General features: G+C 36.5%; 2 protein-coding genes and 1 pseudogene across 3 annotated transcripts; 2 read left to right on the forward strand and 1 right to left on the reverse strand.

The window, feature by feature from the left end:
• Positions 1-138: 138 nt before the first annotated feature.
• On the forward strand, positions 139-12493 carry LOC117306803 (alpha-1,2-mannosyltransferase ALG9-like). Its single transcript, XM_033791323.1, has 17 exons — positions 139-321; positions 1161-1305; positions 2145-2279; positions 2760-2830; positions 3323-3411; positions 3988-4061; positions 4446-4507; positions 4948-5035; positions 5767-5872; positions 6155-6243; positions 6515-6634; positions 7188-7259; positions 8012-8141; positions 8808-8955; positions 9447-9576; positions 10327-10457; positions 12201-12493. Exons 1-17 carry the CDS (start codon positions 245-247, stop codon positions 12346-12348), a joined length of 1815 nt encoding a protein of 604 aa, XP_033647214.1. The 5' UTR covers positions 139-244; the 3' UTR covers positions 12349-12493.
• Positions 12494-15236: 2743 nt separating this feature from the next.
• Positions 15237-21153, forward strand: LOC117306924 (annotated as a pseudogene).
• A 220-nt stretch (positions 21154-21373) lies between these two features.
• Positions 21374-27402, reverse strand: LOC117307216 (peroxisome assembly protein 26-like). Of its 2 annotated transcripts, XM_033791903.1 has the most exons (6): positions 27024-27402; positions 26214-26348; positions 25603-25889; positions 24577-24723; positions 24146-24201; positions 21374-23385 (listed from the first exon to the last, which is right to left on the reverse strand). In XM_033791903.1, exons 1-6 carry the CDS (start codon positions 27302-27304, stop codon positions 23269-23271), a joined length of 1023 nt encoding a protein of 340 aa, XP_033647794.1. In that variant the 5' UTR covers positions 27305-27402; the 3' UTR covers positions 21374-23268. The 2 variants fall into 2 exon arrangements, with proteins under 2 accessions (XP_033647794.1, XP_033647795.1); XM_033791904.1 differs by lacking the exon at positions 24146-24201.
• Between the last annotated feature and the right edge of the window lie 63 nt (positions 27403-27465).

Here is a 27465-nt window from a genome sequence, read left to right on the forward strand (position 1 = left end):
ACCAATGTATAGGTCTCTGAGTTACGAATGGTGATATGGTGAATGGCAGCATCAAAGTTTATTCTCTGAGTTCCCAATATACGGCTCTGAGTTTATTTTACAGCGAGCGCCCTCAAGTGGCAAGTTATAAAGAGCTCATGAACTTTCAAGAAGAACAAGGAACTGAAGGATGGTGTGGATTTTACAGTCGACTGAGCTCCCTCTTTTGGATCGAAAAGTTAAGCATTTTTAAACACATGAAAACATGAAGTCAAGTAATAGGAGTAGAGGGAAGTCCAGTGGACCGAAAAGGGATGTACCAGTAACAAACACGTGGGAGAAGTAAGTTTACAAGCAATATTGTTGCCTACTTTCCGGACAGAACCTTGCATTTATTTGTTTATTTTTAGTGATGTTATTAAAAATATTAATGTTGTATTAATTAGTCCCACTTTTGTTTTTGTGAATCCTGAATTCAGAGTTGGCTGCCACAAAAGTGGGGCTCATAAATGTCGCTGTGTTTTACGGTGTAAACATGGCAAATACCTGTTTTGTTATTTTTGTTCATGACTAATTCCCTTGTCTTTGATAATGATATTTAATTAATTAGTTAATTAATTAATTAATAAAAGAAAGATGAACAAATGGAAATGCAAATGGTGAGACTGATGGTGAGATGTTATTTGTATACTATACTATTTTGCTTTTCTTTCAATTCAATATTATTTTTGACGTTAAAAGCTACTTTTGTGTGTTATTTCACTAATTGCTTTTTAAATAATATTAATTATAATAAATTACAAACTGACAAATAATATAGTCATGATATTGATATTGATAGTGCTGCTGTTGCTTTCAATTTAAGTCTGCTCTAGACCCAGTTACGGGGACGCTGTAGGCTCCTTTTTCCAGAAATTTGTCATTATCCATATCATTATCAGTCATCCTTTTTTTTGTACGGCCGAGAATGACCAATTTCGAAAAAAAAAGGAGTACAGCACCCCAGTATCTGAGTTTTTAAGTATACACATTACTGTATGTTTGGTTTGATCATTTTCACAAGTCTTTTTTATTTTAGTAGCATTGATTTTTTTTACACCTCCATAGCTTCTGGATATATGGTGCTGTTATTGTTATTATTATTATTAATGACTTTCATCATGTCATCTTTGATTATTTAGTGCACCCAAGGTATCACCAGATAGTCTGTACTGCTGGACACCACAAGCCTCTACTGCCCTCAAGATTCTTATATCTGCTCGTTTCTGTGCAGCTCTACTCAGCAACATATCTGACTGTGATGAGACATTCAACTATTGGGAACCTGTAAGTTAGTGTTATAGCAGCTGATTTCACAAAACTTTACACAACTGCGTAAGTCCACCTGTGCTACGTTTATGGCTCAACTTGCGCCATAAACGTTACACAGTTGTGTAAAGTGTTGTGAAATCAGCTGGTGTCCTTGATTTTCATCCTTGAGAGGCAATGGCCATTTTTATTTTGAAAAGGGCACTTCCATTGGAAAAAGTTGAAGCCTAATGAAGATGTTTGATGGAGCACCAAGGCCAATTTGAGAAACTCTCAAAGCTCCAAACATTAGATGGGCCTGTACCAACTTGAATACACACAACAAATCAATCAATCAATCATTCAATACAAAATATAGTCACAAAATGTAAAGGGCACCATTCCAGTGGGCATTGCTTAAGCAGAGATCAATTTCATTAACCTGTTATAAAAATATAGTATTTGATGTTGGCAGAGTGTTGATGCAATGTATGAAAAGGCAACCCCCCCCCCCCCCCCCCCCCGAGCTGTCTTACATCATTTCTGAATGGAATGTAAATTTAAATTTGTTTTGGGTTTTTGTTTTTTTATGATAAAATTGTACTCTTTTTTTTCTCCATACGTGTACATCAATGTGTGTTAAGCACTTGGTGCTTTCCCAAGAACTTTTCCCTGTAAAAAAACAATCCACAGGCAATATTACTCGGGTATTGATATTGCTTAAAATAAACATTTTATTAGCCTATTTACAATATATTTCACTGTCTACTTTGAGTGTAAAGTTGAACTTCGCATTTAAAAAGTGAGATGCAAATACATTTATTAAATCTAATGTCAACAATTACTAAATCCAATTTCCTTGTTTGTATTTCTTGCAGACTCATTATATAATTTATGGACAAGGATTTCAGACATGGGAGTATTCCCCAGCCTATGCGATTCGTTCTTATGCGTATCTACTTCTACATGCATTGCCTGGAAGACTGCATGCTCAAATACTTGCTGCTAATAAGGTTTGTACAGGTGACTTTGTCTTTTCTAAAGTCTGACCATTCAACAAGGAAGGGAAATGTCTGCTGCTTTTTGTACAAAAGATTTTAAAAAGCAAGAGAAATGTCTAGTTCAATTTTGTGATGAACTCCTTTTGCAACAGGTAGAGTCCTTTATGTCACTGGGGAAAAATAGCAAGTCTTTCTACCCTACAAAGCGGCTCATGTTGAAAAAGGCAGGCCGTGTGCTAAACACATAGTACATGTAGCTCTTTACACAGCCTACCAGGATAATAAAACTGAGTTTTGTTTAACCCCCAGGAAGTTTTGGAAACTAGTTTTTAAACTTGTAATGAGTCGTTCTTAGTGGTAGTGATCACCACCAGTCAAATGAGGTTACAGTGATTTTTGAAAAGTTGTTAACGGTTAATTATTGCATCAACACAATTATACTGTGCACGGGTACCAAGACTTTGTTATCGGAAATTTTTCATTTAATTTCAGATCCTTGTATTTTATTTCACTCGATGTGTGCTGGGTTTGTGCTGTGCCTTATGTGAGTTGTACTTCTATCGGTAAGAATGGGGTTTTGCACTCATAATTTAGTCAAATTCAGTCCCTTTTACCCGAATTAATACTTCAAAAACTTTAAAAAGCTGTTAAAATATAACCATAAATACTTTGAGACATCTATAGATAAAGCGCTATATTAAACAAAAATTATTGTTATTTACTATTTACTTGTTAAAGGCACTGGAGTGGACACCTTTGGTAATTGTCAAAGACCAGTCTTCTCACTTTGTGTATCCCAACATATGCATAAAATAACAAATCTGTGAAAGTTTGGACTAAATTGGTCATCAAATTTATTTGCAGTCTTTGAGTGTGAAATTACCCCTGTCTCCAAAACTACATTACTTCAGAGGAAGTTGTTTCTCACAATGTTTTATGCTATCAACAGCTCTCCATTGCTCTTTACCAAGTAAGTTTTTATACTAACAATCATTTTGAGTAATTACCAACAGTGTCCTGTGAACTTTCTTTGTTTTTTATCTTTTAATTCCCAGGGGAGTCTGCAAGAATTTTGGGGCAAGCGTTGGACGTCTGACGTTATGTTTCTCTCTGTTCAGTACAGGCATGTTTATATCCAGTGCAGGTGAGTCAAAGAACAGACTCTTATTCTCATTACTGACTCTCAAATGTGAATCTTGTTGTACATATCCTCTGCTGTATAAAGAGTGTGCTAAATCATGCTGCGATTCATATGGTTCATGATTCAGGGGTCGGCGTTTAAGTTTCCTTCCATGCCTTTGCTGTTTGATCGTTGTTCCGAGATTTGATTTCAGAACATATATGTTTTGTTTGACTTGTATTCTCGTTCCTATACGCCCGAGACTCGCACTGTAATTTTCTTCATCGTGTCCTTCCTGTCCCTCTAGAGGTCCGCACACAGGATGGCAATGCCGTTTGCAGCGGAAAGGTCATTGGCTGTGACAGGTGAATGGAGACAGGAGATGGCTCATCGTCTGTTTCTCCCCGCGCCAGTGTTATCCATTTACAAATCCTCTGGGGAATAGTCTTCCCTCTTCTGTCCTTATTGCCTCTTACCTATTGCTGAACATACCGTCCAAAATTAATGTACACGGACGGTCACCCCACATGAAAACTACTCTAGCCCCTGCATTTTGACATCACATCATACCACTAATGGTTTCCTCATTTTCTTTGACAGCTTTCCTGCCTAGCAGTTTCTCTATGTACATGACAATGGTATCTATGGCAGGATGGTACTTGGACAATTACCCAGTAAGTCATTTCAGTTTTCATTAATTTAATTATGAATATTGGTGTTTTTTTTTGCCCTTACACTTATACGTATGATTGGAGCTTAACAAACATTAGCCATAATAGACCTTATGCATTGACGTCATCCAGCGGCCATCTTAGTGGAAAAACGGTGACGAAACAATCGAAACGCACAGATTTGTACGCGCGGTGCACAGGATTGGCCAATGAACAACCTCCTTTTGACCTCTAGGTGAGGGCGCCCTACTGAAATGACGTCATGTGCATAAGGTCTATTGTCTTCAGTTCAACTTCCTCAGTGAATCCAAAAAAGGCTGTTCGTTAATTTTTTTCATTGTAAACTCAAATATGCTCTGAGAAGTATAAACCCTTTTCTTTTAACAGGTTGCTATATTAGGTACAGCAGTCAGTGCGCTGGTTGGATGGCCATTTGCAGGAGCCTTAGGGTGAGTGCATATTTTATCTTAAAGCAAACTTGCATCCTCAATTCTGATTGGGGCGGGAAATGTGTTCGCTACACACAATAATCTGATAGCGCCCTCTGTTGACTCTATTTCCTCAGGCCATGTTTAAACACTCCTCACCATAATCAAGCCTTGAACTTCTCTCTTGAAGGGGCTCAGCAATTTTCTTCTGGCAAGGGACATTTCTCTGAGGAAAATTTTTAATTTGTGCGAGAACTTTGCACAGGGCAGCACTGCAAAAGCACAGAGCACCACGGCAATTGCTCTGGGCACCGTGGATTTATTTTTAGGCCTGTATGTTTACATCATGTATGTTTAAACATGGCTACATGATCTCCTGTCGACCAATTAGAATGGATAAACTGTCACCGATGTTTATAAATTGAAGTTTGAATGCTTGTGTTTGTTTATTTGTTGTGCAGAATTCCCATAGCAATTGATATCTTGATTCGACAAAAACGACTTGCAACATTTATGAGGTGGTGCTTGGTGGCATTGGTCTTCATATTGGTAAGTCTAAGATGCTCTGTTTCTAATTTACATTACAGGAGTTGAAATTAGCAGGAGTTGAAATTGGCCCGCTGGCCCGAGATAAGTGAAATGTCTTTGGGCCACCGAAGTCACCAAAAACTGATAGCCCGTTGGACAGTGAAAAATAAGTATGTTTAAAAACGGTTTTACACATTAACAAAAATAATTGTAAAACCCACTGGCTTAGAAATGTTAACAATAGGATACCACGGATTAATTACAAAATTATTTGTCAGTATGATCATGAAGGAAGGATTCCTCCATGGTGATAAATTTCATTATATTTATTTTTAACTTGTTTGTGGTGTAGTCGAAAGTCACACAAAAACAAAAATAGCACACAGGCTTAAATAGAATGCTAAATAAAAAATGAGCTCAAGTTCCTCAGCAGTTGCTAAATCAATTTTAAAAATTGTTGTTTGCTAAATCAATTTTAAAAATTGTTGTTTGTGTTAAATAGATTAATGAATAACATGAACGACTTTTACGACTTTCTCCTCAAAAGCTGTCGATTAGAAATCAAGTTTCAACTTTGTACTGGAAGTTTTTCTTCAGGAGAGCTTTATAAACCATGTAGCAAGATTGAAACCCAAATGTCACAGCTTGGATGATTTCTCTTGCTTTGTGTCATTTTTTCCCCATGGTGTAAAGTGTTGCGTCACTTGACTGCAGTATTTTTCTCGATTGAGTTTTTCTTTTGTTCTTTAAAGGTTCCCTTGGTTTGGATTGATTCAACAATGTTTGGTAAACTTGTTATTGCACCTCTCAACATCGTCATGTACAACGTGTTTAGCGACCATGGTGCAAATTTATACGGTAAGCTTATACATGTACATTCCTATGAGGTATTTGCTACAATGGGATTGAAACCTGCAGATTTGCTTGCCAGTGCTCAACCAGCTGAGCTATCTATCTAAGCCACACATGTATGTTGACAGCCATTCTTTTTTGAGCAGCTTTATGAACTAGGGCTGTTGTGTCCAAAAGACAAAATTATTGAAGCAAACTTTTAAATTTGTGTTTGAATTTCCATGACTTCTTATGGCTCCAAATTATTGCTTTAACTTACTGTAATAATTGATTTGTTTTGTATGACAGGTGTGGAGCCGTTTCATTTCTACTTCATCAATGGATTCCTAAATTTCAACGTAGCTTTTTTCATGGCTCTGGCGGCTCTTCCTTTTTCAGTAAGTTTCCGATGCCATTTTTCTGTGTTCTTTGAACTTATGGAACATGTTGGGCAATAATTTTAAAAGTGACTTAAATGTAGGCTCCGCTCTAAAAGATTACTTTTCATTAACTAAAAAGCTGATTGTTATAGTTGATCAAGGCTCAATGCCACCTCTATTTGATAATGTTTCTTTCTTTATTCAACCAACACTTATCTTTGACAAGGACCAACATTTGATTGACAATTACCAAGGTTTTTAATTTGGTATTTTTGTATGTCTGATTTAGTTTGCAGTGAACTGGTACGTGAAGGGTCGGCCGTTTGCTAGTTCTGAGCCTCTACCCCACTGGTTGACACTGATGCCCATGTACCTCTGGATTGTTGTCTTCTTCGGTCAAGCTCACAAGGTGCTGTATAATGCATGGAATGTTTGTGAATCGTTAATGTTTAACATGTGCAACGGTGGGAATATGTTTATATGAATTGTTCAGCGAGCCAAAGCCGAGGTGAATGGAATGTTGCATCTTTCAACAATTGAAATACTCTCTACAATGGATGACATTTTTGATTTTTGATTTTTTTTTTTTTTTTTTTTTTTTGATAGAAATAACACACAGGTAAATCTTTGTAATTTGGGTTGGGAAAAACCAATCAACAAGATGTTATTCTTGCATCAACTACCAGGCCATTTTGTAAAGCTGTGAAAGCCACTTTGTAGTCAGTCGTGCGATGATAATCATCGAACCAGTGAAAAAGCTAACATGCTTGTGCAATGACAAACTGGCTGGTGTTGCTAGCCAGTCACTAAAAAAAATAAAAGCAAAACCTATCACTCTTTGAATCTCTGGCTAACAATATGATGCAGTTTCATAGTTAAACCATGGTAAGTTATTGAATGTTCTAATTGCAAAGTTATTTTCTTTGATGCATGACATTCTGTTTCTCTGCGTTTGAATTTAGGAGGAGAGATTTCTGTTTCCCATCTACCCATTCTTCATCTTAGGAGCGGCCATTACAATGTCTTCCATACAGGTGAGGAAATCATCAACCAGTTCTAGACGTTTGGTTTTCTAAAACTTACTCATCTCATTTAGGTTCAAACCCCACTGTGGTTATTATACCTTTTTACTATTGTGCAGTTGTTGTTGTATATATCAGTATCTGCCCTTTTATCTTGCTATGGAAGTTTACTTTTTAACTTTCTATTTAGGTCTTTACTCTTTCTCTATTGTATCACTTTTTACCATTGGTATTTTATATTGGTGTGTTTATGTGTAAACAAATCATTCTATGAAGGTTTACTTTGAAACTTTCTATTTAGGCCTATGTTCTTTTTCTATTGTACCGTTTAGCCTGTTTTTAACGTTGGTATTTATATTTGTTTGTTCAGGGCCAAAGGAATTTTCTATGCAGTGACAAAAAGTGTTATATTGAATTGTACTGTTTCTTGTAGACTCAATGTATTTAGCAACCGTAGTGTGCATTAAATTGATAAACCTGACACGGCTAGCTGAGCTTCTTTTTTAATTTTTTTTATTATTTTATTTTATATATATTATCATATTTAATTTAGATTGCAAGTCCTGTATTTTTCATTTCCTTTTAACGTATTCGAGTTATAATTCTAAATATTAAATTTGTTTAGTATTGTAACTGAAAAGTGCATTGAGATTATTTGGTAATGTACGCTATATCAAATTTAATTGTTATCATTTAACACCCAAGGAGTTTGGTTAATTTCTTCAAACTAACTTTAAAACATTCTATAATTTCTTTACCACTAGAAACTGTACCATCATCTCTTCACTCCATACAAACCCCAACATTACACATGGTCTTCAAACTGGCTGGCAGCTACTGTTGCTGTGTTATTTACTGTACTTTCTCTATCAAGATCAGCCGCACTCTTCTTTGGTAAGACATCATTTTAATTTATTTATTCCCAACCAAGTAAAAAAGAAATTTTAAAAATTGTTTTCTAGCAGAAATCGGGAAAGTACTGAGTATTCAGTGCAAACACACATCAGTGTTTTGGTAAATCAAAAAATGTTCTTTCTCGCAGATGCAAATTTAACATCTATTAAATCATTGCGATACCCGTTGCTAAAATAAAGGATTTGAGCTGCCTCCAGCTACAGGGCAATTTGGGGGGTCTAGTTGGTAAGACACTGCTGTAGAATGGCAAAGGTCGTGGGTTCGAATCCCACCCTGTTTTTTTTTTTTTGCAGAATTCAGGAAAGTACAGAGTATACAGTGCTTACACACATCAGTGTATGGGTAAAACCAAACATTTTTCTTTATTCAGGTGAGGTTTATAGTAACACCATGTGTATAACTCTTTTGATTAGTGCTGGTTCTGTTGGTTCTGAAAAGAACCGATAGTTGACAACTCTAGATTTACACTTGGTGCTACCGCAAACCTCATCTGATTATACTCCCACCAGACTCATTTTACTTGATCAAATCACACTGGTGCTGGCACTTTGGTAGGGTAGGTTAATCTTTGCTAAAAATAACACCTATTTTGACAAAATAATAACGTCTCCAGACTTGTAACTGGTAGTTTGTTTGCTTTGACAGGTTACCACACCCCTCTGGATGTCTACCCTCTTCTAGGTAGTATAGCTGATGATAAAGCAATACATACATTACCCCCTGATCGGCCCGTCAATGTCTGCGTTGGTAAGGAGTGGTATCGATTCCCAAGTAGCTTCTTCCTTCCTGACAAGTAAGAAAGCATTTTTCCTTGTGTTGTATCTTTTATGAAGCTTTTTACTCAACCCTTCTTGTTGAGTTGGTCAACCTCTATGGTTATCTCCTGTGTGGAGAGAAGCAATTATAAAGTGCCTTGCTCAAGGACACAAGTGTTGCGATTCACCAGGCCAGGATTGGAACAAACATTCTGTAAATTACACCCCCAACCCTAGCAGTGCTCAGCCTAAAAGATTGCTAATGCCATGCATTTAATAATATATACATGTAAATAAGTTCTTGGTTTTTTAAGTACAAATTCTAGAAGCAATCAAGGCATACATAAAATTCATGGTCAATTTAACCTGCTAATTCAGCAGGTCTGCTTGGACTCTGCTAAGGTTAAGCATCAAAGCAGAGTACCATTGACACACGGGACACATTGTTTTGGTCCTGTTTTTTTGGCCTGCATGGAGACATTCAGGGGAAAACACAATTTTGAACCAAGATCCACCCATTCAATTTCAGCTGGAGGTTACAGTTCATTGAGTCTGAGTTCAGAGGTCAACTACCTAAGCAATATGGGCCAGGAGAAGATGCAACTAGAATCATTCCAACAGATATGAATGAATTTAACCTGGAAGAAACATCTAGATATGTGAGTACTTCAGTTGATAGCCGGATCAACATCTCTCAAGGGAAGCATTTTTCTAACTTAATGGCACTGTGATTGTCAAAACCAGTTTTCTCACTTGGTGTATCCCAACATATGAATAAAATAACAAATCTGTGAAAATTTGGGCCAATTGGTCATCGAAATTGCAGGTGAAAAATGAAAGAAAAAACACCCTTGTTGCGTTTTCAGATGCATAACAAAAGACTTCAGCTGAATTCTTTTGTTATATGAGTGAGAGACAGTCTCTTTCTAAAAAACTACTTTACTTCAGAGGTAGCAGTTTCTCACAATGTTTTATACTACCAACCTCTACCCATTGCTAGTTTTTATGCTAACGATTGTTTTGAGTAATTACCAAAAGTGCCTAGTGCCTTTAACTTATTGTTCAGATGTTTTATTGCCTTGTTGTTTTATTGCATCATTTTTTATACTGGTTTCATCATATATTAATGTGTTTTACTGCTATTTTTTATTATCGTTATTATTATTAATGTAATGGAACCCCCTGCAGCAGAAACAGAGCAACTTTCTGTAAAATTTTTGGTGCTTAGATTATCTTAAGCAGCTCTGTAAAATTCAAACCTGGTTAGAAATGTCTACTTATCTTTAAAAAAAGGGAAAACAAATTAATGTTCTTGTTAACAATTTAAATTAATTTGCTTTCAAGTCAATGATCAAACAATCGATTAATTCCCTGATGTGAAATGTTTGTATTATTTTGTTTTGTTTCAGCTTGACATTTCAAAATGCCATTACCTGATTGATCTGGACCTACCCCAAGAAACACTGAGAGAACCTCGCTACTCCCGCAGAGAAGATGAATGGGAGATCGTTGGTAGCATGCCGTATCTAGATTCACAAAGGTACCAAGCAATATCCTTGGCTAAATAACAACACAATACATAAATAGGAATACAGGTATAATAGAAGCAGTCAAGTGAAAATACATTAGGGGAGAGAGAGGGGCAATTACTGTGTTTTCATAAATCTTCCACTGAATAAGTGCAAAAAATCAACCATAACAGAGTCTTTCTCAAAGTGTAAATGACAACACAACACACATAAACATACATTGTTTACAATTGTCACAGAAGCAGTCTAGTGGAAATACATGAATAGGGGCAGGTTTAAAGCACAAAGAAAAACCTATGGTGAAAGCCTTTTTTTTTCTGTGATTTTATAAATCTTTAAATGAAGTCTAAAATGACAACACAACACGCATACACATTGTATGCAATTATCACAGAAGCAGTCTAGTGTAAATACATGAATAGAGAGAAAGAGAGAGAGTTGTTTGACTGCTTCTTTCATGCTTTTATACCTGTTTTGTGCGTTGTGTTGTGTTGCCATTTAGCCTTCGGCTCGAAAAGCCGGGCAATTAAGTATTTTTCTGCAGTTATTCCATAGTTCCTTTCCGGTGGGAAGCAGTTTGAGACAGCTAATCCTATTTAGTCCTGTGAATAATTCTTCAACTAATAAATCACAATGTCAACTGAGCAGATAAAAATAGGTCTCAGTTGACGGAGCACTGGCACGTAAATCCTGAGGCTGTTGATGCACATTCCATTCTTGTAAATGTTTTCTTTGTTCACCCAGTAGTTTCTATCAACAGGCTTGATATTCTTCTTACTTAAGTCTGATTTCTGATTATTTTTTTTTCCCCTGGGAAAAATCTGAAAATTTGTGATTGAATAGTCTGAAAAGTCTATAAGAGCATATGCAATGTGTACATGTAGGTCAGCGCTTGAACTCAGTTAAATGTCCCTGCTTTTTTCCAAGGACCAAATAATAATAATAATTACCAATTCTTATACAACGCATTTCACAATAACCACATCAATGCGATTTACATTAGTGCCCTGGTCATAGGGCCAATAACATCCCTTTTTTTAACGTTTCTTAGCTCCCTTGGGAGTTTACAACCTGGGCAACAGTTTATATCGCTCCAAAGGCTTTTTCATTCACAATATCAACCTCTACCCTCGCAGGTACCCATTTATACCCCTGGGTGAAGAGAAGCAATTATAGCAAAGTATCTTGCTCAAGGACACAAGTGTCACGACCGGGATTCGAACCCACACTCCGGTGAATTAGCACCAGAACTTGAATTGGATGCTCTTAACCACTCGGCCGTGACACTTTAATACCATGCCTGTATCAATTAATTTCTGTCCTACGTAAAACATATTTTGGAATCATTATTCCTCAGGTCTCATTGGCTCCGTTTTTTTTTTTGCCCTGAGAAAAATCAGAAAATGTGTGATAAAAAATAGCCTGAACAGTCTATAACGGCCTGTTCAGTGTGTACCTGCTTTTTTCCAAGGACCAAATACCATGCTTGTATCAATTAATTTCTACCCTATGTTAGGCTTAGTAAGGCTATGTAAGGTTATGTAAGGCTATGTAAAGCTGTAAGGCTTTGATTTATATTGTGCTTATCTTGGTTACTGGTGTACTTTTCTTAAACTGTTTACTACATGTATGTAATTTTCTTGTGCAATTTTTAATGTTGTGCGCCCCCGAACAGGCTGGTCCTGGAGAGAGGGCAATACAAAAGTTATTAATAACTATTATGTAAACAACTTCTGTGGACCATTATTTCTCAGGTCTCATCAGTTCTTCAGAGCATTCTTCATTCCGTTTGTATCGGGGAGATACGTCAAGCATGGTGACTATAATATTCTGAAGACGAAACGAAGGAAGATCAGCAAGAAGAAAACTGCTCCAAAAGATGGTCCTACAGAGACGAAATGAGCATTCATTAAAGGCACTGGACAGAATTGCTCAAAATAATTGTTAGGCTTGGTAAATGAGCAATGGAGTTGAGCTGTTGATAGTATAAAACATTGTGGGAAATGGCTCCCTCTGAAGTAACATAATTTTTGAGCAAGAGGTAATTTCCCACTCAAATATTAAAAGACTCTAGGCATCTAAAAGCACACATACTTGTGCAATAAGGGTTTTTTTTCTATCATTATTCTCTCGTGGAACTTCGATAACAAACTGAGTCCAAAGTTTCACAGATTTGTTATTTTATGTCCAAAATTGTTTGGATACACCAAGTGAGAATACTGATCTTTGACAATAACTAAAAGTGTCCAGTGCCTTTAAGGCTACCAATTAAAGTGTCCAGCCGTCGATTTCACCAAACTCTTCCTCACTTACGATTAATCTTAGGCCTTAGGATGGGTTCAGTTCCGTATCCAAATACATAGAACGCATTGAACCCATCCTAAGTTAGGACGGGTTACTCGGCTGCTGTACCTTTAAGGCTACCATTTCAAGGTAGGGTCGTACTTTGGTAATGACCCTACAAACAAAATTCTGTAACTTTCATTGGAAAGCTTACCTGTCACGAAGATGATAATGGTATTAAGCATTCTGTGAAACTATTCTGTCTGGAAACTCCCCTGTTGATTTTAAATCAATAAAGGTATATAAAAAAAAATGGAATCTCAAAAGAGATTCAAATTTGTGGGTGTCCGTTTGTGAATGCTGCGCCTGGAGATGCGATTGGTACCAGCTGCCACCAAGATTAACGTGGATAGATTCAGTGTTCTTGATGAAAATACTGTGACATTTGTTTTGCTTCTTTTTTTTTCAACAAGAAGATACTGTTTTCAGTTGAAACTTTTATAGCTGACTTATATTGTATCTTAAGTGGCAATTTGGCCCCAAAATCAGCATTACTTTGACAAAATCAACCTGTATGACCCTTACTTTAAATGCTGTACTGAAGTTTTGAGGTGTGTAGGAGGAACATTTTTTATATATTTTTAATTTTAGTTATTCTAAAAAAAAAACAATTAGAACACAAATTTGAAAGGAAAACAAGCAAGGGTTCTGTGATTGCTGGTTTTTCCCTGATTATTGTTTTTAAGTGATCACTTTGTAAGCTGATAAGGAATAAATAATTTAAAGTTTATTTTATATCACGATCAGGAGACAAACAATTTTTTTTATTTTTAAAAGTATCAAAGTAACAGTTTATAAATTATTCTTTGTGATTTGAAACTTATTGGAAAGTATCATAGAGTTGGTCCTATTTTATATAAAGATTTGACAAGTTGTGATGAAAAGTAAATTGTACATTATCGTCCTGGACAAGAATGAAACATCCATTCTAATCTTCTTGAGAAATATCTTCCAGTAGATCTTTTACTGTAAAATAAAACTTCTCATATAAAATTCATGGCATAATAAGATAACTTTTCTTTGGGGGTTTTTGTGGTTGATGAAAATGGTATAGGCCTTATATTGACCACTGGAAATGAACTTGAATAAGCCTTAACAAAAATTGAAACTAAGAAATATTATTTTGAATAAGTAGCAAACACGTTGTCTTAAAATACATTTGGAGATAATTATTGACTAAATACCATTCACATTATTAATTTTGAAACATCATACAATTCGGTCTCAGTGGCATTGTTTTTCTCTATTGCTAAATAAAAAGAAAGCAAATCTGGTATTGCGATACTGACAGTCATATTTACCCAATGTTAGTTTATTAAAGTTAAAGTTTCTAATACTAACAAGAAAATCTGCCAGAAATGCAAACTGAAACTAACAATTTTAACTCGCTGGAAGTTTCCGCTGAAAAAAAAATAATGGACCCCTTGTGCCCCTAAAGTTTTACCTTACAGCTTTGCAGCTGGTAACGATTGAATATTATTACTGACAAAAACCGAAAGCAGAAACCCGAAAATCGAGGGCAGCCCCGGGCTGCAGGCCCCGCCCAAACTTTTCCCGCTGGAACTGTCACAAACATTTTTGCCCAATAGCGCTTAAACCATACCCACCCTGTTGTCCTTTGTTTTTCAGACAATTCTTGCTATCTTATATTTGATGACATTTTTTCCCAAAATCTCTCAATAGTTTAAGAAAAGTTTGTTGGAAAAGAAAGTGTGGGGATAAGTTATGTATTCTGAAAAGTTGTTTCCATTTTTCCGTAACCCTTTTCAACCTACTGCTAGTGTTATACCACTCACGCTCTTAAAAGGGGCGGTGTTCCGGTTATGTTTTCTGCTCTGAACAAGTAGTTCCAGCCAGTCCTCTTGGCTTTAGAAGACAGCGTTTTAAAAGTGTTAAAAGGAAACATTTCTCAATGTATAAATGATTGTGGAAAGGTTTTTACATTATTGTGAACCCTTTTCAACCCAGTGTTACTACACTCATGCTCTCCGGTTATGTTTTCTGCCCTGAACAGGCAATTCCCATCCTCGTGGTTTTGGAAGACGTAGCGTAAAGTGTATTTACATTTAATAGTAAGAGAAAGTTGTGAGATGACAGAATATCTCTTAGCTGGAATATATTTTTTTAAGAAAGTTTGATTCCAAAACAGACTGTCGTGTTGCGTGTATACTTATGTGTGTCGAAATAACATAACCCGACTGCAAGATCAAATATCAAAAGTTATTTGTCTCCAAATATCGCTTAGGCCCAAGGCACTGTATGTGGGGCATGCAATAACTGGCTTTCCATTCAAGCACATAACACTTATTTACCGCCAAAAAGTAGCAAGGCACTTCATTTCAATGGCAGCGAAATATTACAACGGGGAGGGGTTGGCACTTCCGCGGTTGACTGCACTTGCCATTATTAAGCCATGTTTTTACAATTTCTTTCATATCTAAACTTGCTGTTCTTGGATTTACTAAAGAACCGAGCTCACTCATAAGTGTGAACATCACTTTAAAGTACTTGTACTTGACGTTCCTTTTGACACTGTGTGTAGTAAGAGTATGACACAAAGTAGTGAGCCAAGTTACGATCGCATGGACATCGATTTATTTCAGTCCAACAAAATGTCTTCATCCAGCCCTCGTTTCCAAACTGTAGCTGTGGTTCTTATTGGTGTAGTGGCTGCTATTGCATTGGTGTTTTCAGCGATAGCTTTGGCTCGACCTGGGACAATGACAATTGCTGGTGGTCAGGTACAAGCAAACACTGGAGTCGCAGGTATGGTTAAAAAAATACGTTCTCAATAACATTGATTCAATGGCATGGTGGGCGTAGTTATCGTATGCATGCGTGAACGCGAGTGGTGGATGTGTGACCACGGGACCAATTTCATAATGAATGTAAGCACAAAAACTTGCTAATCATAGAGAAACTTTGCTTTATAGAAACAGGTTACCAGCCAAAATTACATTAAGTTTACATTGTGGTGATTGGTGTCCCGCTCAATGTTACCACCACCTCATATTCCAGTTAATTTGTGTAACCGAATGTGTGCCCTATAGCACCATTGTAAATCAATGTCTTTTTAAGGGGTTTTGTTTTCGTTTGTTAAGTTAGGATAATCATCCATAAAGATTATTCCGTAATAAATGAACAAGAACATCAACAAAGCCTAGGTTAAAGTGTGCATTGAGGATGTTCACTTTACGTAAAGTGGAAATGGTTATCAAGCTCCATTCAAAGTTTGAATTAGACAACTTGCATCCACGCCATCATCTGAAAAGGTCAGATAAAACAACGAGAAAAACCTCACTCTTTGTCGTTCATATTTTTGTAATGCGTATTTGTGTGGTGATAAAGATTCTTTTTTTTATACCTTTTTTCTTTCAAAATCTAGAGGATGCTTCTAAGATCTGGGTGTTCGCAATTGGGCACGATGGCAGCAGGGTGGAATATATGTAAGTGCTATTATGGGCGTCATGCAGTTAGAACAATAGAGATACAAAGAGACAATTATAGTGTTAGGAATAAAACCGCAATATAGCGGTCTGTATATTTCGGCAAATTCTGGGAAATCAACTTTTACGTAACCCAAACTATATACCTTTAAATAAATAAATTAAAATAATTACTTTGTTCCTGTCTCTCTTTCTATTTCGGTCAGCGATGAATTGTCTGGTACGGTACGAGGGCTTCCACGTTGACATCGTTGAGGCAGGTAAGATTTAGTAGTAAATGGCAATAGTGTATAGTCTTTTGTGTTAAGAAATTTGTTTAATAATAATATTTGTTTAATGCAAGTTCGCCCAATAAAACAAGCCACTCTTATGGGGCTATAAGAACAACAATTATTTATTGTGAAAATAATTATATTCCTCTTTAAACAATCTAGATTGTAGGATTGAGGGAAACATGCACCAGGCAAGGAGTTCCAAAGAGATGCAGTAAGTGGAATAATGGAATAAAGCTGTTGGAATAGCTCATTAATTGTTATTCCTAAAGACTGTAACAGATTTATACTTCCTTTTTTAAACAATCTTTCTAACATCCTCTAGTGTGTGCCCGAGCCAACAAGAATTGCCGACTGATGTGGGATGTATATGAGAATTGCTACAGGTCAAAGGTTGGAGAGAGACCACGCCCAGGGGTGGGGCTTGTGAGTGGTTGGTACGACGGGTGTACTGGTAGGTTGGGTCAAAGTGTCTACTGCTTTGTTGTTACACATTTTGGAACCACCAAAAGGTTTTGAATAACAAGGAATTTAGGAATATAATGAATATAAAGGAATGGACACCTTTTGGTAATACAATTAATAATTGACAAAGACATTCTCACTGGCTGAATCACAACATCATCAAAATAACAAACCTGTGCAAATTTGATTCAATTGGTCTTCGAAGTTGCAAGAAAATAATGAATTATCCATAATCTGCATTTTGTTTCAAATATGAATACTTTTCTGATTGCTTATAACAGGTTGGTTTAGCACTAACGAGAGAGCAGTCTCTGTGTCATTCACTAAACCATTCCGTAAACCTCAAGAAAGCGTGTTTTTCGTGAAGAAGGGAAACCCCGGAAACTTCATGGCTAACGACTTAACCGGCAAGACCATCGGGTTCATTGATGGATTTTCTTCAAACGAGCACTGCATTAAACGGACACAAGTGACGGTGAGGGCGTTTAATCAAGTTTTGCGCCCATGTTAGGCGTGAACTTGTGAGTTTTGTGCTCCTCAAGCGATCACGTTTGATCGCTAGCTAGACCACCTTGCACCCAATCCAATAGTTAGCGCTTGCACAGTCAGTGGGAATTTGCGAAATAATGTGTATGATTATAAACCCTTTACCCTCATAATGCTGCCAAAATGCAAATGTTTTTTTAATCACGGTTGTTTCAGTTGTAACCTTTGTTGGTGTATTTTGTTGTATTTATTTAAACATGTTTTGATGATTTTGTTTCAGTTGTAACCTTGAGATCAAGGGTTTTTATTAGTTTGTGAGCTTTTCTTCTTTTCTTCTTAATGATTTCATTTCTTGAGGGGCCATGATGCCAATACTGGATGACACTTTGTACTGTTGTCAAACAATAACCAGTGATTTCCTCTCTGCTTCACTTTTATAGGGAGGGGATCTTCCACCTGGCAGGATTAAGCATTTTATATCCAGCGAGAGTGTTGTACAAGCAGTTAATAATCTGGAGGTACAGTACACGCCAATTTTGCAGTTTGACCGTGTGTGAACTATCATACTAATGAGTCAAATAAAGCAAAATTTAACTGGGTTGGTTTTACTGTTTTAAAGCCATTTGACACTTTCGGTACAGAAAAAAAATGAAAGTTGGTTCACAGATTTACAAATACAGGGTTTACAGAAGGTAATGGTGAAAGACTTCTTTTGAAATATTATTCCATGAAATGCTTCACTTTTTGAGAAAACATTAAAACGATATCAATTCTCGATGTCGAGAATTACCGAGTTATTTTAAACACATAAATGACAAGGCGAAACGTGCGGAAACAAGGGTGGGTTTTCCCGTTATTTTCTCCCGACTCCGATCATGACCGATTGAGCCTAAATTTTCACATGTTTGTTATTTTGTGTAGAAGTTGTGATACACGAAGTATGGGCCTTGGACATTACTGTTTACCGTAAGTGTCCAATGGCTTAAAATTGATGTTTTATTTGTCACTGTTACAAGAACACAGCGTATTGCTAGGCCTACATACAGTAAAGGTACCGTAAAAAAAAACTAAAATTGCAGAATGTGACGTAAGGAAAGTTGGAAATGAAAGCACCTTCATGCGGCAAAATAGTAAATTAGTATTTTGTTTGTTTAAGGCGCTGGACTCCTTTGGTAATTGTCAAAGACCAACATTCTCACTTGGTGTATCCCAACATGCATAAAATAACGACTCTGAAAAATTTGACTCAATTGGTCATCGAAGTTGCAAGAGGATAATGAAAGAAAAATTCACCATTGTTGCATAAATGTGTGTGCTTTCAGGTGCGTAATAAAAGGCTTCATCTGAAGTATTTTGTTATTAATTGAGTGAGAAATTACCTCTTTTCTAAAAAAAAAAAAATAATAATAATAATAATAATAATAATAATAATAACACGTAACTTAAGAAGAAGAGGGAGCCGTTTTTACAATATTTTAAACCAGTAAAAGCTCTCCATTCATTGCTCGTTACCAAGTAAGCTTTTATGCTAACATTTATATGGATTAAATACCAATAGTGCCAGTGCCGCTAATAATTGTATGCTTTATCTTTCACCTGTTTTCCAAAACAGGTTGATGCAGTATTCTCCAATATCTACTCCCTCGACCTAGCTGAACATCTTGATATCGCATCTGGTGATGCAATCTCATCATGCAGTGGCGATGGAGCGGGTATTATGATACGTAAAGATAGCCGACTCGCTGAGTGGTGGAATCCAGCTTTTGATCAGCTGAAGATGTCCAATGAGTTTCAACGAATATGCTCAGAAGTTGCCGAGAAACACGGTAAGAAAAGGTTTTATACAATCTAGTTTTATTTTTATATTTCTTTAAACGCCGCTTGGAATATACATGCAGGTTTAAAATAAAAATCAAATAGTCAGATTTGCTGTACGATGAAATGAAAAATAATTTATGGGAAGAAAACAAAATATAGGCCTAAGTATAGATTTTCATTTTCTTTTCTTTTGTCGTTTTATGGTTATAGATTTTTTATTTTAAGGTTTAAATGTATGCGTGCTTTTTTACTTGTTTCATTTTTACCCTCAGGCCTACTTCTTTATCAGTCCTTTGACGGGCTCTGTATACTTTAGAATAGTTTAGAAATTAACCTCTTTTTGCTGTTTTGTCTTCTTGTATTTATACACCTGTTTTGCAATTATTATTCTTATTGTTTATGTGACCAGCCAGAGTGTTTTTTATTTCGCTGACAGGCCCTTGTAAACCCAAATTGATTGGCTACTTTTCCATGTACATGTACTTAAAGACAATGGACACTATTGGTAATTGTCAAAGACCAGTCTTCTCACTTGGTGTATCTCATATGCATAAAATAACAAACCTGTGAACATTTGAGCTCGATTGGTCATCCGAGTTGCGAGATAACTATGAAAGAAAAAACACCCTTGTCACACGAAGTTGTGTGCTTTCAGATGCTTGATTTCCAGACCTCAAACTTTAAACTTGAGGTCTCAAAAACCAAACTCGTGTAAAATTACTTCTTTGTCGAAAACTACATCACTTCAGAGGGAGCCGTTTCTCACAATGTTTTATACTATCAACCTCTCCCCATTACTCGTTACCAAGTAGGGTTTCATGCTGATAATTATTTTGAGTAATTACCAACAGTGTCCACTGCCTTTAAATAGCACGCGAAGATGCACTTGCGATCGCGACGCCCACGGCGATGTTATTAATTTTTTGTTAAAATCTTTGACAATACTCAATAAAACATTCATTAAAGATGTCACAGTCTCGTTTTAGCAACCCCCCCCCAAAAAAAAAAAATCATGCTGTACCTAATATTGTACCGATCTTCCTTCACAGGTGACCAGTTGCTGACACAAAAACGTGATTATTGTGTCGCATGAACAAAATATTCTACGAGCGAAGCTGACAGCTGATGTGTGAACGAAAATAGGAAAAGGTGTTCTATAATTATTGGAAATCTTGAAAAGCTTATATACTAGGAAGCTTCTGTTAGCCTATTTAGGAAGTGACATCTCTAAAAGAATTGTATCCAGAAAAAAACCTGATGGCAAATTTATTTTTAGCACAAGGGCTGATTTACAGTACACATGGTGTAGGCTTTAATAATAAAACAAATTATAAATATTTACTCACATTTTTTCTGTATTTTTTCAAAGGTAAAAGAATCGGAAACAGAATTAAGTAGGAAAAATATCATGCCTGATTACTGCACAAATTCTGACAAAGAAAATACCACTGAAAATACACCTGTGTGCAAGCATTTATTGATTCCTTATAAACTTATGTTAAGCAATATTGCGTCAAAGATAAGTACAACAGATGTTCCATTACTCCGAATTATTTTCACAAATTATTTATTGTACAATACACCTCTCTAAAATTAACAGGCAATATTTGGCAAAATTAATCAAACCGAAAATAAACACGCTATTAAATTGGAGTGTATGGTCATACACCAATACACCAAGATTTTTTCAGATCGAAGGAAAATAAGAGAAACCCAACTACATTCCTCAAATTTTGTAATGAAAACAAACATGATTTTACATTAAAAAAACATTTCAAACGAATGACACTTGATGTAAAGCATGTTTAAAGGGAAGGTACACGTTTGGTAATTACTCAAAACAAATATTAATTTAAAAACTGACTTGGTAACGAGCATGGAGAGCTGCTGATAGTACAACACATTGTGGTAAACGACTCCTTCTGAAGTAACGTAGTTTTTGAGAAAGAGGTAATTTCTCACTAAAATAATAAAAGACTTCTAGCGAGAAGTCTTTTATTCATATCTGAAAGCACACAAATTCGTCCAACAAGGTTTTTTTTTTCTTTCATCATTTTCTCGCAACTTAGATGACCGATTGAGCCCAAATTTGCTGTATGCTTATGATGGGATACACCAAGTGAAAACACGGGTCTTTGACAATTACCAAACGTGTACAGTGCCTTTAAAATAAGTATAAATTCAATCTTCATAACTAACTATGGTAAAATAACAAACCTGATAGGAAAAATTAAATGTACAATAAACTGCAATTTACCTGTGTATAAGGGGAAAGTTTTAAAGTACCTCTTCGATTATAACTCGTTCAATAACTTGTATTAATTCATGGATACCAGAACAAAAACCTATCACCTCAAATAAGTTAATTGGCAACAAATACAAAATCCAACCATGCTAAATTCATACATAAGCTTACCATTCCTCTACATGTACTGTACTTAACACTTTATCAATCACTTTTTAAATCTGCAAAATTTCTTCTACGCTATCAAAACTCCTCTTCTTTTTGGGAGACTTTTCAATACACTTTTCAAGTTATTATACCCAACTTTCTAAGGATATTTTTGATCAAGTAAATAGTTTCTAATGTACTTTTCAGCCCTTATTATTAAAAGAAAATACTGATATTTCCCAGGGATGAAAACATAGAAAAACAGGTTGAAGTATGTAGAATATCATGCCTGTCATTACTTCCTCCCAATGTTGACACTAATATGACAGCGGTAAGGTTAAACAGGTAAAATTTTGCTTTCTACAAAAATATTTGTATTTGATCATATCTCTTCATTAAAACCAAGTGCCATTTATTTCTCCTTATAAAACAACTCTTACTAAACAAGAAATATGGTTGCTGTTTACATACAAATGAATTAGGAACAACTGTATTGTTGACTGCTAAATTAAATAATCATCTTGTATATTGCTTTATAAATATTGCACTGTACATGTCAGCAAGCATTGTCACTCATCCCAAAGACAGTTTGCTTATTTTGTTGTTAATCCTGAATTTTTAGAATTTTTAGTAATAAGCAATTGTCGCTAGCCTTTTATTCCCTCGTTATAATTTCCATGTGGGTAACCCGGGGAAGAAGGTTGGTTCAACACTAAAAGATGATTGCGACTTAAATTCACTCACTTGCCATAATATCAATTCAGACTACGTAATCATAAAAAACTTGAAAAAGATGACATTATTCACCCTGTTATTATCCTTATTAAATTTAAAAGGTAAACAATAATTCAAACAAATTAATTCTTGGTAATAATCATTTTCATGGATAGTAAACAAGGAAGCACAATTGTTAAATAAACCTCTCAGCATAAATTATCAGGTTCTTATTTTTTTTAAATATTTCTCCATTAGTAATGCCATGTTCAGCGCCCTAGAGCATGTCAACATGATTAAGGCGCTTTGTAAGTGTTGGTATTATTATTATTATTATGATGAAGTGCGTGACAGAGGAATTTTAAACAACTATCTTTTTTATCACTTACAGTATTACTTTCTATTTTCTGCAAAATTTGCAGGAACGGAGCACAAACCTATCACATTGCAGGGTTACCATGTTTGTGTTGTATGTATACTGCTACATCTTTGCAATGAAAGTGCATGCCTGTGTGATATTGATGATGTTGAAGCTGTTACACTTAATTTGGGGTTGAAACATGAAAAATGGACTAGTACGGAACTTGAACCTGCAACCTCCGGACTAACATACCGTCGCTCTATCATTAATTGGCAGGCTCAATATTTTGTCAATATCTTTGTTCGTTGATTATAGAAGACAGTCACACCCAAGTAAAAAGTATAAAAAAAAATAAAAAAAAAAAAAATTCAAATCTTGAGATAATTTTTAAAAACCACGTTAGTGACGTGGAAGGGTGGATGAAACGGGATGTCTGGCACATCAGTTGTCATCCCCAATGCAAGCCCAAGTTGCAGTGAATCAATGATGATGATAGTACTCGACGGAAGGCAATCTTGTTTTGTATCACTGGTTCCCCGCATTAAGCTGTAGACATGAGATGGAAGGGAGCAAAAAGCGAGCGCCATATGCGGACGATGCCACTCCATAGTACTGCAGCATTGGAGACACTGGACTGTATATCTGTCAAAGTCAAATTGGAAACTTATGGTTAAAACCCCTTTTTATGCCGATCTCTTAAAACTGGAGATAGAAGCCATTTGCGTGTTAGATTTGAATATTGTCAGGTACAATGACATGCTTGATTACAAGTTACCACTTAAATTTGAATTTAACTTAAAATATGTCTAATGATTAGGGGCAAGCTTTTGCTTAGTTACACAAGAGACGGTGAAAACCCTTACAAAATTCTGAATAGATGTGTGTGGCACAATGGTACCAGGGTTTGCTCATCTGGAGGTTGCTATACGAACCTCTTGACATAGCAACTGTCTCTATAGTCTGAGGAATTCAAATGTACTAAGCAGTACACTGTGACTAAGCAAGTCATTGTACCAGACATCTTTCAAATCTAACTCGGAATGGGTTATTGGTGAGATGTTGGACACATTTCATAGCACTGCCCAGCAGAGAAAGTTCTTATAGTAAATGTTGTAGGTACGATCATGCATAAATGTCTTTTGGAAGGAGTGTTGCTCTGAGAAAAGCTGTTGATTTGGAGAAAGTTGCTTGTTGAGCAATTATTAGCAGGGAACCAGTCATAATAGAACTACATCTCATATTGGCTGGTAACCCCTGTCTGCTAAGCAAGATCTTATGTGCTTAGCATACTTGTGCGCTTAACCATGTTAACCCCAAGGTCAGTTCTCGGGCGTAAGGAATCTTGGGCCTATTTCAAGCAGTCCACAGAAAGACAGAGTAATATTGAACTTGCTCAACTTACAACCAGACAGGACCCAACATGTAGTCCCTGAACAAACATGTAGCAAGTCTTTCCATCTACAAATAAAAGAACATTTTGACTTCATCAGTGATCACGTCGTTCTACCGGGTCAAAGCTTCGATAGCACTCTGCACTAAAAAAAAAACAGCTGGGCATTGTGCGCATAAGTGACATCATTAGTGCACTATGACGTCACTTTTGCTGAAAATGCCCGGCTGTCAGACAAACATTCCACCACTTATGCGCGATCACTGCGTCGTTAAAGCGCCAAGCTGCACTTAAGTATAGGGTAGCAATACTTAAACCCGGACACGTACGGGCGCACAAGTTAGTAAAATTTGTTACGTTTGTCTGAGATCTGGGTACTAAGCTTCTAGTGCAGAGTGCTGTTGGACAGAAAAAAGTGAAAGTAGGGAATTATAAATACAAACCTAGATTTGTGCGAACTGCAATAAGATATATGAAGAATCCTAGGCATGCTATGTCCCTGATGTAACGTAGTCCTGCGATGGGTACCAGTCTAGTGATCAACTGACCAAGGCGTTGAATGATACGTAGTAAACTAGACCCTCCGGTATCTATGGATGTAAAATCAAACAATCTTCATTAATTCAAGAGAGAGTAGCAAAAACGTGATTTCAGAGCTAATTGTTTAAGTGATTTGGAAACAATTTTTATCACTTTAGACCAAACCACATACAATTCTCAAGAATAAGATCATGATCTGGGTTTATTTTGATTGATTCAGTACTGCCACTATGTAGCTTGCACAAATGTCTATTATCACTTCATCAGAAACTTCGGGCAGAGTCGATTTTTGACTGACTGGCTTAATATTGATCGAAGGCATAGGAATTGGGTCTCCTGGTTGTTAAATATTGTACCTTAAAAAAATCACCCCCTTATAAAAAATCAAAACAAAAATGTTGGCGAGTCCAAGTGCCAAAACCATCAACATTTTGCTCTTGATACAGATGTCTGTTTCATACATTACAAGTAATTAATTCTGTGATTTTGTGCTGCAACTGCCAGCGACAATCAAGACTTCACAGCTTAAGGTTATTTTAGTTTGATTCATTTGGGACAGTTCCTAGAAATACTGCATTTGAATTGGTTAGCTCTGCAGCCTAAATTATAGAAAACTAGAGAGCAGGGCCAAATTTTGAAAAACCTGTAAGCACAAAAACTTGCTAGACAAAGAAAAATATTTCTTAACAAAAACAGGTTACCAGCCAAAGTTACATTAGTTTTGCATTGTTGTGACTGGTTTCCTACTCATATTTTGCTTTGCACAACAATTTGTCAAGCAGTATTGCAACAACCAAAAGCTAAAGTAACATTAAGTTTGCATTGTTGTGACTGGTGTCCCACTCAATTTTTGCTTAGCACCGAAAGTTGTCAAGCAGCACTTTCTGCTTAACAGCTTTATGAATCTGGGCCTTGTACAATAAACTAACCATTTGTGGATTGGTTATCTGTAACTGCTTTCTTTACTCTCAGATCCTCTTCGACTTTCTCCAAGTATTTCAAGAGAGTCATCTTTTTCTCAGGGCTAAGTTGAGGGTTCAGTTCCACCAGTTCTTTAGCTTGCTCAATCTTAGTTTGTGGGAGCAGCACATGGGAAAGAAGAAGTTCAAGAATTGAGGAGTACTGTGGTAAGGTTTGGTTGACGTTGTCCGAGAGCCATTCCAAGGCGAGAGTCTCTGCAGCCGATAAGTTGTTGACCTTCACATGAAGTAGTATACTGAAAGAATAAAACATAAGAAAAACATTAATATATAAATTTCCCAAAGGGTGTCCACACACTCAGCATATTAAATGATCTTCCGCTCTTCTATCTCCAATCTGGTAGGGGCCCAATTTTATGGCTCTGCTTACTGCTGAATTCTGTGCTTTTGATTACCATTCTCTGCTTTGAAGCGTTAGATTTCTGCGCTAGCTGCGTAAACGAGGAATGCCTGAAGTACTCATCCCATGCACACCTGCTAACCTGTGCAACACGTACCCCTTCAATTTCCATTTCTATCATGTGTGTGCAATGCAAGTCTTGAAGAAATATATTTCTTACCATAATTTAATGATAATGACAGGGTATCTGGCCACTGCCTCATAGTACTGAGTGAGGAATGGAGTCACCCTGTCCCACTGGTCCGTCTCTGCATAAGCCTGTATGGCTAGGATGCATAAGGATTCATGGAAACTCCTGTCAAAAGAAATGGTCAGGATTAACAAAATTATGGAAACATAAAATTTAAATACCGTCATTTTATAACTAATCAGTTCTTAAGTTCTCACCCACCATCTTGTTCAATATTTGCGTTGCCAAAAGTAATTAACTTAACCATCCCGGCATCGACCATTCTCTAGTTCTATAGGATAGGCCTAGTTGCTATGATCGTAACGCTCCATCCTCCCTGCTGCAGCAGGGAGGATGGGTGTACGTCCGTTCCATAGACCCAACCCAGAGCTAGAAATTTGAGGACTGCTCTGATTGATTGGGATCATTTGGATTAAAACAAATAATATCGACTCCCGTTATCTTATGCCTATGGGAGACGATAACGGAACAAAACCTCATACATAGGATAGACAGTACTCAGTAGTTCTAGGACTCAAGTGTCTGGCAGGTCAAACTTGTGCATACCATGTACGTGTCAAACTCAAATCCTTGGATGGAGATGGATACGAAAGTATAGTTGAGATATTTTGAGGAAACATAAAAAAGGCCTTTCTTTTTCTTGAACGTTTCGTTCTCTTGTATTTATTATATATAGCAGAAATATAACCATTAATTATTCATGTTTATTGCAAGACTCTTCAATTGCAAGAAAGACATTTCGCTGTGTTTATGACATATAATAAATCAAAATCAATATACTTTTTGGCATTAAGTTCTTGTGTTGTTCGGTTGGTGATGTCCTCATCCATCTCATCTCTGCCCAATGCCCTGTTGTTCTCATCATCAACACCGACACTGCCATTATTGATGATGCCCTTTTTCAGTTTCACCAACGGGAGTACATTGTCAGTTGCGCTGCACATTCTCAGAACATCATCAAACTTTCGAAAGACAAGGAGATCATTAGCAACCTCCAGGAATCTGCCGCCATCGATCCGTCGTCCTGGCAGGCTAAAGCTGTATGTTGCACTCACATCCATTTCTTTCAGATTCGTGTTTATGATGTGAAAACAAGACAATCGAGTGCCAATTATTTTTGTTGCGGTAATCTATCATCCGCGATCATCGGTTTGCTTTGACGTTTCACTTGCAGTGAGTTCCGTCCCAACTTGAGAATTAGCCCAACTATAGTTGGGACCGG

The sequence above is a fragment of the Asterias rubens genome, chromosome 2, assembly GCF_902459465.1.
Source record: "Asterias rubens chromosome 2, eAstRub1.3, whole genome shotgun sequence".
In the NCBI taxonomy this organism is placed as follows: domain Eukaryota; kingdom Metazoa; phylum Echinodermata; class Asteroidea; order Forcipulatida; family Asteriidae; genus Asterias; species Asterias rubens.

Coding starts and splice junctions, on each gene's coding strand:
- LOC117306803 (XM_033791323.1), top strand. CDS start 245: ATGAAGTCAAGTAATAGGAGTAGAGGGAAGTCCAGTGGACCGAAAAGG. Junction 4,508..4,947: donor CCATTTGCAGGAGCCTTAGG/GTGAGTGCATAT, acceptor TTTGTTGTGCAG/AATTCCCATAGCAATTGATA. Junction 10,458..12,200: donor CCGTATCTAGATTCACAAAG/GTACCAAGCAAT, acceptor ATTATTTCTCAG/GTCTCATCAGTTCTTCAGAG.
- LOC117307216 (XM_033791903.1), bottom strand. CDS start 27,304: ATGGATGTGAGTGCAACATACAGCTTTAGCCTGCCAGGACGACGGATC. Junction 26,349..27,023: donor CAAGAACTTAATGCCAAAAA/GTATATTGATTT, acceptor TTCTTTTGACAG/GAGTTTCCATGAATCCTTAT. Junction 23,386..24,145: donor ATGTTGGGTCCTGTCTGGTT/GTAAGTTGAGCA, acceptor TGACTTTGACAG/ATATACAGTCCAGTGTCTCC.